The following is a 16,344-nucleotide window of genomic DNA, read 5'->3' as shown; positions in this document are numbered from 1 at the left end:
TAACATGTTGGGAATATCCTAATCAACTTCCACTTCCATACTCCACAAACCCCTGCGAAGTGCGAGGTAGAGGGTTTTTCCTGCAGTAGCACATACTGGACCGTCTCCCTGGCCACTTCGCTCCTGTGCGCCCTGTAATTAGTGTGACCTCGTCTTTGCCAGCCCTACGAGAGCGACAGCCAGGCGTCCGTCTTGTATCCTCAGGTTCTTCGCTTCATACAGCTTCTTGGAATGTTGTGAGTAGGTATTCATCTTGAGGTGATTTCTCTACATGAAATCTCATTTTTTTAAATCTCGTCATTGATTTAAGAACAAAAATTTGAAAAGATTCAACCTTGAAAAAACACGGTTTCTTCTCTTTTTACCGATACGTATTTAAGCCATATTTCATTATCACCAGCGGGTTTCCTTTATTCTTCTGCAGAGTAAAGAGTAAAATATCGCATTGGGATAGGCATATTTTTGGGAATGTGTTATTTTTGCTCAGAACGTTATAACAGACATGTAAACCATAGTAGCACATGCAGTTGTTAATGTCGCTGCACGTCATCTGCAATATCGAGATACCAGCCAAACTGGAAATAGCAGACACGGACATCAGCAACAGCATGTGCCATTAACGCATACATACTTCTAATACGTTTCCAATGCAAATGTACAATTCTAAAATTATACGTTTCCCCGTGTAACAATATATTCTTTCTAGACTCAAATTTTCTCTCTACAGCGGAGTGTGCGCTGATATGAAACTTCCTGGCACATTAAAACTAGAACTCGCGACATTTGCCTTTTGCAGGCAAGTGCTCTACCAACTGAGCTACCAAAGGACGACCCGCGCCCCGTCCTCACAGCTTTAATTCCGCCAGTACCTCGTCTCCTACCTTCCGAACTTCACAGAAGCTCTCCTGCGAACATTGCAGAACTAGCACTCCTGGAAGAAAGAATATTGCTGAGACATGGCTTACCCACAGCCTGGGGGATGTTTCTAGAATGAAATTTTCACTCTACAGCCGAGTGTGCGCTGATATGAAACTTCCTGGCGGAGTAAAACTGTGTGCCGGACCGAGACTCGAACTCGGGACTTGCCTTTCGCGGGCAAGTGCTCTATCAACTTTTTTTCTTTTTTTTTTATGAAGAGGAAAAGAAAATTTTTCGCATCCACCCACGCGCGAACCCATGACCTTCCGTATTCTATTCCCGCGCGCTAACTACTTTTTTTTATTTCTTTTAGGAAGGTCACAGGGCGTGGTACACTCCGCACTAGCAGTGGGGTCTCTTCACGGCAATGCCGGTGCGTCGAGGCCCAAAACCCTCCCACCCCTTTTTTCATGTCCCCAGTAGGGTCATAGCACTAAGTGTGCAGAAATCTTAACACAAAATTCCCATTCTCCGATGTAAGAAAGACAAAGAAACCTCTTCTCTGAGTAGAAACTGATCACTGACAAAAACTTAACAATTCTTCTTGAATCACACAAATACTTTGGAAATCGAACACGAGTAATTCTGAAAATTTTGAAAAATCTCTTCGTGTAAAATAGAAATAAATAACAATAAGAACACAAGTCACTTTTAATTTTCTTCTGTTCGTTCTCGTCCAAGGTGTTGTAGTGGTTCCACATATTTAACCGACACCCATTCTTTCAAAAATGATCTCCAGCATGTTGCCGTAGTGCTTCTTGTGGTTGCGATACGTGCTGATTTTTGCGTATTCACACTCCATGTAAACGCGGAATTCTATCTCGTTGTCCGACCCAAGTTTGTTGATGACATAACTAACACATTTTCCCGGTAACCAGCTAATGGCGTTGGTTTTTAATTTCGGAATGTATGTCATGTCTGGTCTCAGGAGGAGCGATGGCGTTATATATTCGGTCGAGGATCGGTGAGAAAGGCGCTTTGTTGCCTGATCCGATTCCAGTTATTCACACTGCCGCCACAGGTGAATCTGTGGATGAGTGTATCCACCAGATTGCGTTTTCCACAAAGGTGTGTCTGGTTTAAACCGATCCCAAACAGTCTCTCGTTGGTGCCGATGACATTGTTAACTGTTTTGTACCATGCGGAAATAGCGTCTGCAGATAGCCCGGCATAGTTGATGTTCCGCCATACAGCTTTCCAGTCACAATTAGGGAATTTCTTTTCAGTTTTGTTTCTGCCCTCATTTAACTTCCTTTCAAGTATGATGTCGCGCGCTGTGGTACGTGTGTTGCTTCTGATTTCGTCACTAAGGTAACTTGCTTCGAGGAAAAAGTTCCTCACATACTGCAGACGGGCATTGATCATTCGCACATCAATCGGTGCTTGCAGGCTATGGGGTGTCACAGCCTGAAAGAGCTTTGCGGTTATACATTGTGGAAGTTCTCTGAGTATATGGAAAGCCCGTTTGAGGAACAGAGCAGACGCTTTATTTCGAATGCCCACCAAACCGAGGCCCCCGTTTCTGACATCCAGTTTAACGGTAGTCGCACCAACCCTGAGTATGTCTCCTCGCCATAGATAATTGGTAGCAGTGGACATGATCCTATTCGCTACTAGTTTGGGGATTGGAAATACCTGTGCAGTGAAATACGCTTTAGACAAAATGCAGGAGTTCATGAATCTGACTTTTCGCACCTGGTCCACAGTTCGATGGATGTTCTCCATTACAGCACCATGAACTTTCCTCCTAGCTTCCGTACAGTTAAAAGCAGCCACCCTCATCGGACATGCCATTAAGGTTATTCCCAAAGTTTTGTGTTTGTTGTCTTGTTTTGCCCATGACAGTCGGAGGTGATCTAGGCCCCGCAGATTCAATATTTTACTTTTGTTTTCATTGGTTGTCGCTCCCGACGCTAGACAATACTTTTGGATTTCTCTTTCCAGTGTAACTATCTCCTCCTTATTCCTTATTACAACACCCACGTCATCAGCATAAGCTCGTATGACGGTTTTCTCACCACTCAATGTTATGCCTGTTAGTCTTGCGTGGACAGTGCGGAGAAAGGGCTCTAAAGATACGGAAAATAAAAACATAGATAAGGGACTGCCCTGTGGAACCCCTCGCCTTATCTGTATAGGCTTAGATGTTTGGCCATTGATTGCTAGTTTCGCATTTATACCTGTTGCAATATTTCTTAGCGTGCTGACAATCTGAGGGTGGAGAGCCATTCTTGACAGCGTCGCAAAGAGGTATCTATGACTAACGCGGTCAAGAGCTTTGTTGTAATCTATAAAGATTAAAGCACATTTTATACTTGCCACTGACGTAATTGCAATGACGTCTCTGTATGCAGATAGACTTTCGAACATCGTTCTGGTTGGAGAACAAGATTAATGATGACTCAATATTTTGTTGGAAAAGGCACGGAGTCTTTTGTTGATAATACGCGAAATTATTTTGTAATCAGAATTTAGTAGCGAAAGAGGCCGAAAATTGTTTAAGTTGGTTTTACCTTTACTCGTAGGAATCAGTACTATTTTACTTTCCTTAAACTCTGCAGGGACCGCTTTTCCGGTCAGGACCTCGTTCGCCATGGGAGTGATCTTGTCCCCAATTACAGACCAGTAGCGGGCATAAAAATCCACAGGGAGGCCACCAAGTCCCGGAGATTTTTTGAGAGGTGAGTTACGCACTGCCTCATGCACTTCATCCTTAGTAATAGGTGACAGGATGTCAGCGTTTTCTGTTCCCGACAACTGTGGACCTAAAATAGTGAGAAAGTCCTCGAGAGCTGCATCGTCCACTGTGGTAGGGGCATATAAGTTGTCATAGTACCTGTGGACTTGGTCCAGTATTTCTTGCTGGCATGTGAGCCTTGTACCAGTATGCGTCTGGACTTCATCAATAAAAGCTTGACGTCTGTTTTTAGCATGCCGCACCAAGTGATACAGAGAAGCAGTTTCACCAGCTGCTACTGATGTGGCTTTCTATTTAATTTTCAGTCCCTCCATCTGTTGCTGTTTAGTGCTATATAACTTGGCTTTAATTTTTTGATATCATTCAGACGAATTACGTCATCATATGCCTCTTGATAAAAGTCTCTTAAAACTTTATAATAAAACTCCATTGTATTCCTCAACTCCCTGCGCCTCGCTACACTATACTGCACGACAACTTTCAGCAACCTTGGTTCAGCCCTCCTAGTCAGTGACTGTTGGGTGCTTGTCTGCTGTGCGGAGGCACATAGTCCACGCTACTCTTATTTCCTGTTCCAGTTCTTCGTCAGTTAAAACAGAGATATTCAAATTCCATTGCCCTCTGAATCGACGGGTTGGCTGTACACTTAAATTAAAGCAAGTTAAAAGTGTACTGTGATCGCTAAAATACACGGGAACAGTTTCAACGTTTAATAAAAAATTTTGCAAATTTGGTGGCACGTAAATTCTATCTAGTCTGCTGCGGGAGTGGCTGGTTATATACGTGAAGGCGACTGATGTCGGGTGCTGAAGTTCCTATACATCTTTGAGTTGTAGATCACTTACTAACTTTTTTAACTTTGGCGAGTAGTTGAAATTGGGTTGTTGATCTTTCTGGTTTAAAACACAGTTAATATGTCCACCTAATATAAGAGAACACGGATTTTTCCTCAATAAATAAATTAGTTCATCTTGAAAAAATATCGCACCATCCAATTTATGGGAATTTCCTGATGGGGCGTAAAGGTTAAGCACGGTCATATCGAAAATTTTTATGCCTACGGCTCTTCCTGATTCTAGTCGTTCGATTTCAGTCACCGGAATGCCTTCCCTTATAAGAACGGCTGTACCGATATGGCTTCCGTAGAAATACTAACAATTCCAAAAAAGCCTGGGATCCGAAATGCCGTCATCGCAACTTCTTGTAGCAACGCGATATCTGTCCCAGACTAGTACAAGAATTCTTCTGATCCTGCCAATTTGAAGGGTGACTGTATTTTATTAATGTTAATAGTAGTAGTGCTATAAACTTGCATCACAGACATACCAGAAGAAGGTATTTGGGATGAGGATCGGTATGATTATAGCAGCAACGACCTTCTCTCCAAGTCACGATCCTTACAAGCTGTGTGCCCATTACATGCACTAACTTCATAGAAAAAATTTTACTGCTTTTAAACAAAGTGCTTGCTTGAAAAGAAAATTATCCTGAAATCCTGACAGTGCATTGCTATAAGTCACTGTGGTCTTTCTCTTTCTCCTCGTCAGTGTTGGCCCTGATGACTTCATATTTAATATTCTTTTTCTTGACGTCTTTCTTCTGTGGTGTGGTTTTCGCTCGATGACGCGTGACAGCAAGACCTTGTTTCGGTCGCAGCCTCCGACGGTGGCCGTCTTGCGCAACGGCTGTGGCTTGCGAGTCGTCAATATTTGGCTCCGGGGTGTTGTCAGTTGCGCTGTCTTGCTGGCGAGGCGGTGATGTTTGTTTATTTCCTCCTTCGGCGCGGCGTTGCGCTTCGGAGCCAGCAGGTTGTCTACTTGGTACTTCCTCGTACTGTTCGCACTGTATGGGCTGTGCACTCGATGCGGTTATTGCAGCTGTGACCTCAGGCTCAGGGTCACATTTCCGTGAAAGGCCACTACCAGCTGCGTCACTACCTGCTCGTGGCGGTGTAAGTCCTTGTGCGGGAGTGGGAGCCACATCGAACTGCATTTCATCTCCTTTTACCACTTCCAACAGGACTTGGCTTCGGCTTCCTGGCAACGGGTGATTCACAGGAAGAGTCCTCATCAACATTTTTTTCAGTGTCCTCTAGAGGACGCTTTTTAGTGGGAGTCTCGCTGTCACGGGACGGAATTTCAGCAGTTAATGCAGGTTTTGAAGGCGGAAAGTCATTAACATTAAGTGCAACATTTTCAGAGGTAGTAACAGGATCCACGACAGCCGCCGCCTCTGTTGCATTACTGGCTGGCAACAAATCGTTGAGTGTTAATTTCCGGCGTTGCGTAAGGTTATTTGTTAGCACAAAAACACGGCGAGGGCAGTCCTGACGGAGGTGACCAGACTCGTTACATACATGACATGTAGGGGTTTGCCCTGAGTAAATAACATGCGCCTTGTGCCCGTCAAAAAAGATGTGGGAGGGAATGTTTGCCTTCACTTCCATCTCCACGGAGCGAATGCCGTTAAAGCACTGCAGCTTGAAATGCGAAGCCCACCTTTCGTTGACTATTTGCCTGACAACCCCACACTTTGAAAGGACATCTTTAATTTTCGAGTTGTCTACTTCTATCGGAATATTCAAAACCCTAACATTTCTAATTACAAACTCGGAATTCCTGAGTTTTACAGTACTTGTAGTACCATCACGGTGTATAAATTCCGTTTCATAACCAAATTTTTCCAGAATGCGGTCTACACTCACGGAATCGTTAAACTTTACAAACATGCAGTATTCATCATAGTCTAGCTGCATGGTATGAGCAGATTCAGGATGAAGCCCAAATACCTCGGTAATCTAGTCGTGTATTTCCAGTGCAGAGGGCTGTACTCGACGGGTGTACTTGTCGAAGGTGAAAATCACGGTGTTTTTTCTCACGGAGTTTGCCACGGTGTTCTGCAGCGAAGAAATTTCGGACAACGCCGAAATCCCAACAGCACTACGTAGAAAGACAACATGAACGAAGACCAATAGCCAATAAACAGTCACGAAACACGAAAACACTGGCGTAAACACTGAACGTTCACGGAGCAAACTCGAGGAGCGTGCGACCGCGGCGACAGCTAAAGCCAGACTGCTGGCTTACACGATCTGTTGGTCTACCAATGTGGACTGTCCAAGTATCTGCAACGAATGGTGAACCACTCGTAGTGATGTGAGGCAGTGGCGTAAAAAGATCCTAGCCGACAGGGCTGTTGACGAGTGTCACTCCAAGTGACTGGCGATCGCTTTCAAACCAGACGCAAATTACCGATGCCTGGCAAAGCAGCTCCATCTGAACCAGCCGCCTAGCAATCGTTCGGAAGGCGGCTGCACAGACTCGACATTTGGAGTCGGCGGCCGTCGTTCACACAGACACACACAGCTGCGCGTCTTGAGTGGGCCAAACCACACAGAGACGGACAGTGGCCGGGTGGAGGTGCGTCACACGAGTCGCGCGATTTCGCCTCTTCTGAAATTATGGCGATTGGACTGACGGCCTATAGGGGATGCAGTTCAAGCCACTGGTGGTTGCATGGTGTCATAGGGGTGTTTCTGTCGCCGTGACTTGGATTCAGTCACCAAGGTTAATGTGAACCTGAAGCAGCACGTTTATTTCAACATTGTCGGTGACGAAGTGTTGCCCCATTCTCTGGACACTTGCGTTGTAGAAGATGACACACACAGTCGTGTTCCCAGGGCTGCGTGCATACACTCCCGGTTTCACGAACACTCAGGCGCGCTACAGCACCTCGAGGCGACCTCTAGACATCCCGGTCTCAGAGCCGCAGACGTTGTACGGTACTGTCTGGAACAGCGGCTGAGACGTGGCAGCCGACATCCCCACACACTGGTAGCTCTGCGGGATCTGATGCGTCAGTGGGGGGCCTCGGGCAGGTGCTGCGTATCTGAAGAAACTTCCGGAACTCTCTTCCCCGCCGAGTTGACGAAGTCTTCGAGGCTAGAGGCGGTAATACCGTGATGCCATTTCATGATCCTTGAAGCAAAAGTTGGCCTGAATGTGACTGTCTTACTATAAGTTAATGATGTATGGAAAGAATGGGAATCATGCACCAGCTAGTTGTACTTGACAAGTTTATTCGAATCCTTACCTAGGTTTAAACGGATATAAGCCTTTCTTCCTTGGAAGAAGTAGTAACGTGTGTAAACTTATTGTGCGAAAAGAGAAAACAGGTCATAAAGCTCAGTCAACACTAAGATGACCCATATAAATGCTAAGGTATAGCCACGTGGCTCAATGAACAGTGAAGCCAGGTAAAAGTGTGAATAAACATCTGACGTGCCACTGGTTGGCTGTTCGACTCCTATGGCTTCCATAATTTTACTGTTGCTGACTGCTGCCATGTTAGAGATTTTAATTACGTATATACAGCAAATGTTGTGGAGTATTACTGTAATCTGGTGGTGCAGGGTGTTGACTCTATAATTGCTTCTTTCGAAAAGTAATTAATTTAGCCACTTGCAGTCTTTATTGTTCACTTTTGAACTAATTTACAACTAACAACGATATCGAGCTACAGCTGTTGTCATCTCAAACGACGCTGTACTTTTATTGATTTTTTGATAATACGGTTGGGAAATAGGAATATAAATTCAATTTTAGTAAGGCAAGCAGTCTCGATGAAAAGCTTTTTTTGTTCGTTACCGCTTTCAGTCTGTGACTGTCATCATCAGATGATTTACTGTCTGCTGTAGCGACATGCGGAGACAGCGAGCGGAGAGAGACGTCTGCCACGAGGCACATTCCATTGACTGCTCGGTGGAAAGTGTCAACAGAAGAGGCGGCGGCAGAAGGTATTAGCGCGCTTCCTCTTTTGGTCTCACAAATGTGCCCTTATTGACAGATAGTTAGTATCGCAAAATAGGAAAAGTAGGTGACAGCATTGAGAATAAATTTATGGAAAGAAGTAGTTGTACGGTTAGTAGTAATGGCGTCGAGTGGTCTACATACCTCGGTACAGAGCGGGAGTCGAGACAGTCGTCAGCCATGCAGCAGTCGAGCTCCTCGAGGAGTTGCAAGTATTGGCGCCGCGTGAGGCGGCGGAGCTGCGCCAGGGCGCCGGCGCACCCCCCTCCCTCCGCCGCTCCAGCTGCCGGCGGCGGCGGCAGTGCGGAGTCCCAGAGGCGGTCTGCCAGGCGCTGCGCAGCTGAGACCGCGGCGGACGGCTCCCAGCTGTCGCACGTTGAGAACCGCGGTGGCGAATCTGCAAAACGCTCTTCAGTCACCTCGAGGTCTGCACTCTGACTCACGAGCTTCCACGGGCTACTCATATGCTCATCACTACTAGCAGCTACTGAAAGTGAAACACTAAGAGAACTGCAGCCAACGATAATGGACACGGCGAGAGGTGTGCTGCACACTTCTACAAGCAAAAGGTCAACAAGTCAGCTGAGTGTCGGCACGGCGGCCATTGCTGCGGCTCCCCTTGGCGAAGGAGCGGGCAGAGCTGCGCCGACAGTACAACACTGGACACCGTGCCGTCATTCCGTATGAGCCCAAGTTCTGACTGCAGCAGCGGTGTGGGCGGTCCGTGCATCGAAGCCCTGAGCAGAGCGGAGAATGCCACGTTGCACTCTCGCCCATCTCACGGGGAGCCACTCGGTATACAATACGTGATTGGTTACACTGGTCGCAGCTGTTGCATTTCTGAGTCCTTGAGGCAGCTCGCTTGCGATACTTTCGACATCCTTTCAACAAAATAATTTAATGTCGCATGTCAGCCATGCTGTTCTGCCCCAGCTTGACAGAGTTAGCATCGCTAGCACAGGAACGTGTGATGTACCTGGCTAGGCGCAGACAGTAATATTTAAGTCGAAATCACACTTAGCGTTAACTGGTTTGATTGGCGAGATTGGGAATAAGACATATGGTCTCACGTTGGTGTCAGAGCTGGCAGTGCGGGGCTGGAGAGGAGACTCCAGGCTGGCCGAGAGGCAGCTGGGCTGCAGGCGGCAGGGTGCTCCAGACTGGAGCGGCAGCCGGTGGGAGCCTTTCCTGGTGACTTCAGATCTCCAGTCCAGGCTGGGCCGTGAATGACGACCCCGGGCATTCTGTACTCTCATCTCCTGGAGCGCCGCACACTTGGCCTGTCTCATCACAGACTACCCGCCAAGTACTGCGTCACAGTCAAGTAACTGCAACCTGAAAAGCTGGAATTCCCAATGATGTAATCGGCACACCACTCTCCTCTCGCTTTAATCTCTGGGATCCGCCTCTGAGCTGTATTTTCCTCTTAGCTGTAGCCGTGTTTACCCAGGGTATCTCGTTAGGTAAGCAGCAGAGGCGCTGCCATTCGTTGTTCTGAACACTTCCGAGGCCGTAGTTGCACTTCTGTCTCTTTGTACTTGTGTGGGAACGTTCAGCGCTTACGGAGCAGGGAGAAAACAAATGTTATAGCTAAGTACTCATCAAATGTTGAGATCATTTTAGAAATAATCGAACTTAAATTGTCGACGGATATGCAAGTGCGGTTGACATACGGTTCCTCGCCGCAAATAAAGCAGCAATGAAGGCACTGAGTGGCAGAGAGCGGCTTTGCACTAAAAAGCGCTGATCTGTTCTCACCTGCCAGAAAGGTTACGGCAGAATCTCTGGACACACAAAAGATATTCTGCCTGCTCATTCCCTCACGAGGGACTCACGTCTTTTTCAGCAAATGCGTGATAAAACCCGCAGTGAGTTACACTGCAAAATGAAGCAAAAGGAAAGAAGAAAGCGTAATGTCTCTGTGGAGGAACAGACGGTCAGGCCGCGCAGCTACACTCGTCAGATCCGCTTCGCTTAGGCAGTCCAGCCGAGGCTACCTCGGCGGTGAGCTGACCTCGCCGGTAAACATTCTGAAAGTTCCGTACCCGCCCAGTGAGACTGCTAATTCTGATGACGTCTCTCGCCGTCGGTGTGGCTACCGGGCTGTAAACATACAAACAGTCGCTTCTGATGGGACTGCGGGCAGCTGCTACTGTTAACCGAAAAATCGGGATGCCATTGCTGTATGCCACTTGTAATTAACCACTGCGAATGTTCGAGTAATGCATACCTGATATCAATGAACGTAATTGACTCGTACAGAGGGAAGTCCACGCTCCTGGCACAACACGGAGACCTCCGCCTCGTCGTGTCTGAGGGCCGACTGACTCACTTGGCGGTCTCCGTAACCTGCGACGTACAATTGTATGACTCGGTGTTTCTCGTATATTCTCGCGAGAGCCTGTCCCCGCCAACTGTGTAGCGATACCTGAAGCTTCCCGTACTGGAATAATGCCTCAGTTACGGCCAATGCCTCAGGGACTTTCCCCGACAATCACTGTAACCAAAGGGAACTACCCCTGTTACCATTAAGTGTGTTTACGGCCGACTGGCGCGCCTCCTCCACGTACTCCCCGACCTGCGTGTCTGGCTGCAGGCAGGCCGGCCTCCCACGCAGCGGGCCACGGCCCCCACCCCCGCGCTGGGCGACTCGCGTTCTCCGGCCGTGGGAACACACTCCAGCCACAGCCAGGAACCTCTGAAGTCTGGAAACTCTACATGCCCCAGAAAAGCGCTGGTTGTGCAGATTATAAATATATGTAATGAAACAATCGTACTTCGATTCTGCCTCGTACGTGATCATTTTTTCTTCATCTTTAGTTTTTATCGTGTGATATTTTATCTTGTTCAAATAGCAAGTGTATGACTGAAACCATTACGCGGGGACTGTTAAGGTTCACTTTGTCTTCTCAACCTCCGCGAGGAAGTGTGTGGGCATTCCTACAGCAGGCAGGAGTGATGGGAAAGATCGCCAGTAATATACTGGCGGAAAAAAATAGCAGCGCAAAAAATATAATTAGTGTGAAGTAATGAAATTGCGGGAGTACACATCTCTAGATGAAACACCTTAAAGCTTCGAAGGGAATTATGAAATTCAGAGGCCGCCGCCTCAGCTCGAGTTAAGGCAACCGTAAACAAGCCGAGGTAAGGCATCCTCCAGGCGTGTTAATGTACGTAAATGGACGTAAAAGCAACATTTGCATTGCCTGCTTCACTCCTACCAATAGCCCATTTTGTTTTCCGTGTTTGCTGTTAGCTAAGGGTAAAGGCACGAGCTGTACATGCGTTGGCATGTCAGATCTAACGCCATTCGACGCCCCACATTTTGCCTCCCGTGCTAACACAACACTGGCTGCAGATGCCAACAGAGGGAGGGACTGGAGCTATCAAATGCTGTCGACAGCACGAGGCTACGGAGCGTAGCTGAACTGCTTAGTCGACGAGTAACTCACGGTAGTGCTACAGTGCTAATGGTGTTGATACAAAGCAGAGCAATGGCAACGATAAACAAAGCAAACATTGCGTTATATCTCCAGTAACAGTAGCCCAAGTTGAGATTCCGTCAGAAAGAAACCCAAGAAATTTCGCTGAGTGAGAAAGAGGTGCCGGATGAGGGATTTGCCTTTCTGGAAATGAGTCAGTGGAATGGGTGGTGTCGTGCGAACAATGTACAAAAGGCATATAGTGTTGATGATACGTGCACGGCAATAGAAAGAAAGTGTTACTGAAACAGGTGTGGCGCACTTCATCGACGCTGTCGGACAGGGAGCCCCAGTTGCCGTTTCCAGTGAAACGTACTAAAGGACAGTCGCTGTCCTAGGAGTTGGTACTAAACGTAATTTTGTATTTGGAAAATCATCCGTGGCATACGAAAACAACAATCACGAATATACACTACTGGCCATTAAAATTGCTACACCAAGAAGAAATGCAGATGATAAACGGGTATTCACTGGACAAATACACTCCTGGAAATAGAAAAAAAAACACATTGACACCGGTGTGTCAGACCCACCACACTTGCTCCGGACACTGCGAGAGGGCTGTACAAGCAATGATCACACGCACGGCACAGCGGACACACCAGGAACCGCGGTGTTGGCCGTCGAATGGCGCTAGCTGCGCAGCATTTGTGCACCGCCGCCGTCAGTGTCAGCCAGTTTGCCGTGGCATACGGAGCTCCATCGCAGTCTTTAACACTGGTAGCATGCCGCGACAGCGTGGACGTGAACCGTATGTGCAGTTGACGGACTTTGAGCGAGGGCGTATAGTGGGCATGCGGGAGGCCGGGTGGACGTACCGCCGAATTGCTCAACACGTGGGGCGTGAGGTCTCCACAGTACATCGATGTTGTCGCCAGTGGTCGGCGGAAGGTGCACGTGCCCGTCGACCTGGGACCGGACCGCAGCGACGCACGGATGCGCGCCAAGACCGTAGGATCCTACGCAGTGCCGTAGGGGACCGCACCGCCACTTCCCAGGAAATTAGGGACACTGTTGCTCCTGGGGTATCGGCGAGGACCATTCGCAACCGTCTCCATGAAGCTGGGCTACGGTCCCGCACACCGTTAGGCCGTCTTCCGCTCACGCCCCAACATCGTGCAGCCCGCCTCCAGTGGTGTCGCGACAGGCGTGAATGGAGGGACGAATGGAGACGTGTCGTCTTCAGCGATGAGAGTCGCTTCTGCCTTGGTGCCAATGATGGTCGTATGCGTGTTTGGCGCCGTGCAGGTGAGCGCCACAATCAGGACTGCATACGACCGAGGCACACAGGGCCAACACCCGGCATCATGGTGTGGGGAGCGATCTCCTACACTGGCCGTACACCACTGGTGATCGTCGAGGGGACACTGAATAGTGCACGGTACATCCAAACCGTCATCGAACCCATCGTTCTACCATTCCTAGACCGGCAAGGGAACTTGCTGTTCCAACAGGACAATGCACGTCCGCATGTATCCCGTGCCACCCAACGTGCTCTAGAAGGTGTAAGTCAACTACCCTGGCCAGCAAGATCTCCGGATCTGTCCCCCATTGAGCATGTTTGGGACTGGATGAAGCGTCGTCTCACGCGGTCTGCACGTCCAGCACGAACGCTGGTCCAACTGAGGCGCCAGGTGGAAATGGCATGGCAAGCCGTTCCACAGGACTACATCCAGCATCTCTACGATCGTCTCCATGGGAGAATAGCAGCCTGCATTGCTGCGAAAGGTGGATATACACTGTACTAGTGCCGACATTGTGCATGCTCTGTTGCCTGTGTCTATGTGCCTGTGGTTCTGTCAGTGTGGTCATGTGATGTATCTGACCGCAGGAACGTGTCAATAAAGTTTCCCCTTCCTGGGACAATGAATTCACGGTGTTCTTATTTCAATTTCCAGGAGTGTAGATTATACTAGAACTGACAGTGATTACATTTTCACGGAATCTCTGTGCATAGATCCTGAGAAATCAGTACCCAGAAAAACCACCTCTGGCCGTAATAACGGCCTCGATACGTCTTCGCATTGAGTCAAACAGAGGCCGTGTTGCTCTCTCTCGCACAGCAATGCCTCTGCGACGTGGTTACCGTCGTCGCTGGCGGCGCAGCGTTCCTGTTTATCGTCCTCTGAAGGCGATAGACATTGATCTTGCTGGGCAATTCAATAAACAACAACTGATTGGTGGTCCAAATGTGTTTCGAGGACTGAAATTGAACTTCACATGTGATGTACAAGCCGTGTTTGGAGGGAGTACGTGGCTCACACTTGCAGTTGTGTGGGGCAATCATTGTGATTATGGTGGCCTTGAAGCCTTCCCAGATGCAATATATAGATGAGTAGTTATTATGCCCACAGCAATTCATTTTTGGCGGTAAGAGATGTGTGTAGGAAGTTTGGTTGAAATCGGTTCAGGAGGAGATGTGGTACATCTGCAAACCACACACACACACACACACACACACACACACACACACACACACACACATCCATTTTTATAATATGTATGTATGCCCTACGTGAACATCTAGTACAGCCAATTCCAAAAATATACCACTGGTCGCGTCTCATTCCGAAACGAAATTTTTAAAATTAGAGACAATGTTAATGATATCACAGAAGAAACAGCCACTTGTTGCCCTCTAATTTACTCAAACACCGCTTCTTTCTTTCATTGAAAAATTAGTGTCCTGAAAATGTGCTATCTGCTGTTACGCAGTCCTATCAATTTTTTAAGTAAAGCTGAGTTAAAAACAGAGCTACAGACCATTTATTCTCGAGGAGCCCTTATAAAGTTTGTCATTGAACCTTTTGGCGGCGTCAGGAATCTGCTGAAATTAGCGGCTGCTGTCCCATGAGAAGCTGTGAAGCAGAGACGTGTTTCCGCACGTTGTCGCGGATCAAACAGTTTCTTAGAAGTACCAGAGATGAAGATAGGCTGTCTCATCTTGCCATCCTATCTATTGGAAAGAAAACGATTCACAGGTTTCGAAATTTCAACGACAGAGTCATAGATCCATCACGAAAAAGGAAAGGAGGATGGTCTTTTTCTATACGTCTACAGGCGATTCAACCCTACGAACGTTGTCAGGCTCATTGTAAGGTAATTTTACAACTACAAAAATATTTTACTTAATTTAGGAAATTAAACAGTGCAGTGAAGGAAGTGAACTCCGTCCCAGCCACGTCAGGCGTCAGCCACCGATGTCTGTGCTGTACCGCTAAGGATACGTCATCTGCACCGCGATGACACAACGGCGAATGTTAGTTCCTGAAGCGCAGAATGCAGCCCACCGTTTTCTCTTATCACTCGGAACTTTCCACTCCTCATTGTGCTTAGCAACGATCGAAATTTTGTTCTTAGTTTGTATTTCATTTTCTTTCTTATCGATGTATCGCTGTACGTTAAGTAGTTAAGATCCGTTTGACATCACTATATTCATTGTGAATTGTTTTTTTATTGTAATATCAATGTCCACGATTATGTAGAATACAGAACTATGGAAAATACGTAAATGGTGCTATTATGACGAGGTACAGCAGAAATTATGCAAGAAGGTGCTTTGGTTTTAAAGAATCTACTCGTTGTATTTCACAACATCTTACTTCTATCTATTCTCACACATATGAAAAACGTTTTGGGCTCAATTCGCAAATGTAGATGCTTAATTTACCGTCTTTCCAAATCGTACTTTATGATATTTTTCACATGCAAAAGGTTATTACAAAGTACATTGACCGAAAAGGGTGAAAATGAAGTGCAATTTGTCCCCAAGGGGGTCCTTCACTGTCAGGGAGAAAACGTATAACCTTTGATAAGAGCATATCAAATCCCAGGCGCCTGTGCGTGAGTGAAAACTGCCCTGTGCATAACGTCTTGTCAGTCTGTACTGCACGAAAAAGCACTTACATATATCAGCACAGTAGTTCCATCGCACCAAACCTTCAGCGGGGCTCAATTGATAGATTCTGCCAGAGTCAGTAACATTGATGAGGTGCCGGCAGACGCACTCCAGCACCGACGTCCCGTTTGCTGCAAGCAGAGCTGCCACTGTGGCAACTACGCCCGCCGGCTGCATTGTCCGCTGTCGACGCTGGGGAGCAAACAGAAGCAGTGCGCGCCGCAGGGAGCGCGCGCTCAATATGACGGCGGGCGCAGCGGAAGTCTGCCGCAGGACGGCCAAACCACGGGAAGCGTGGCGTGACGCCTCTCATCCGGATGACCGCCGTATTCCTGTTTGCCTGGTGAGAGTTCGCGAAAGTCGTCGAGTAAAACAAGGAAGTGTTGTAGTCATTGTGCTGTTCCTAATCTATAAAAACGATTTAGGAGGCAATCTGAGCAGCCATTGTTTGCAGATGATGCTGTCTTTTACCATCTACTAAAGTCATCAGAAGATCAAAGCAACAGCAAAATGATTTAGAGAATTTATCGGTGAGGTACG

At 47.5% G+C, this 16,344-nt stretch overlaps 1 protein-coding gene across 1 annotated transcript in view; it reads right to left on the bottom strand.

Moving 5' to 3' along the window:
- The window catches only part of LOC126443038 (uncharacterized), a 78,794-nt gene extending 62,813 nt beyond the window's left edge, over positions 1 to 15,981 (bottom strand). The window contains exons 1-2 of the mRNA XM_050090883.1: positions 15,813 to 15,981; positions 8,569 to 8,911 (exon numbers count right to left, since the gene is read on the bottom strand). Coding sequence (XP_049946840.1) covers positions 8,569 to 8,911; positions 15,813 to 15,981 — 512 coding nt within the window. The remainder of the gene's footprint in view (positions 1 to 8,568; positions 8,912 to 15,812) is intronic.
- Positions 15,982 to 16,344: the final 363 nt, after the last annotated feature.

This window comes from Schistocerca serialis, unplaced genomic scaffold (genome assembly GCF_023864345.2).
Source record: "Schistocerca serialis cubense isolate TAMUIC-IGC-003099 unplaced genomic scaffold, iqSchSeri2.2 HiC_scaffold_1420, whole genome shotgun sequence".
Lineage (NCBI taxonomy): Eukaryota > Metazoa > Arthropoda > Insecta > Orthoptera > Acrididae > Schistocerca > Schistocerca serialis.
The sequence above is the reverse complement of the archived record's forward strand: the minus strand, read 5'-3'. Positions and strand labels throughout refer to the sequence as shown.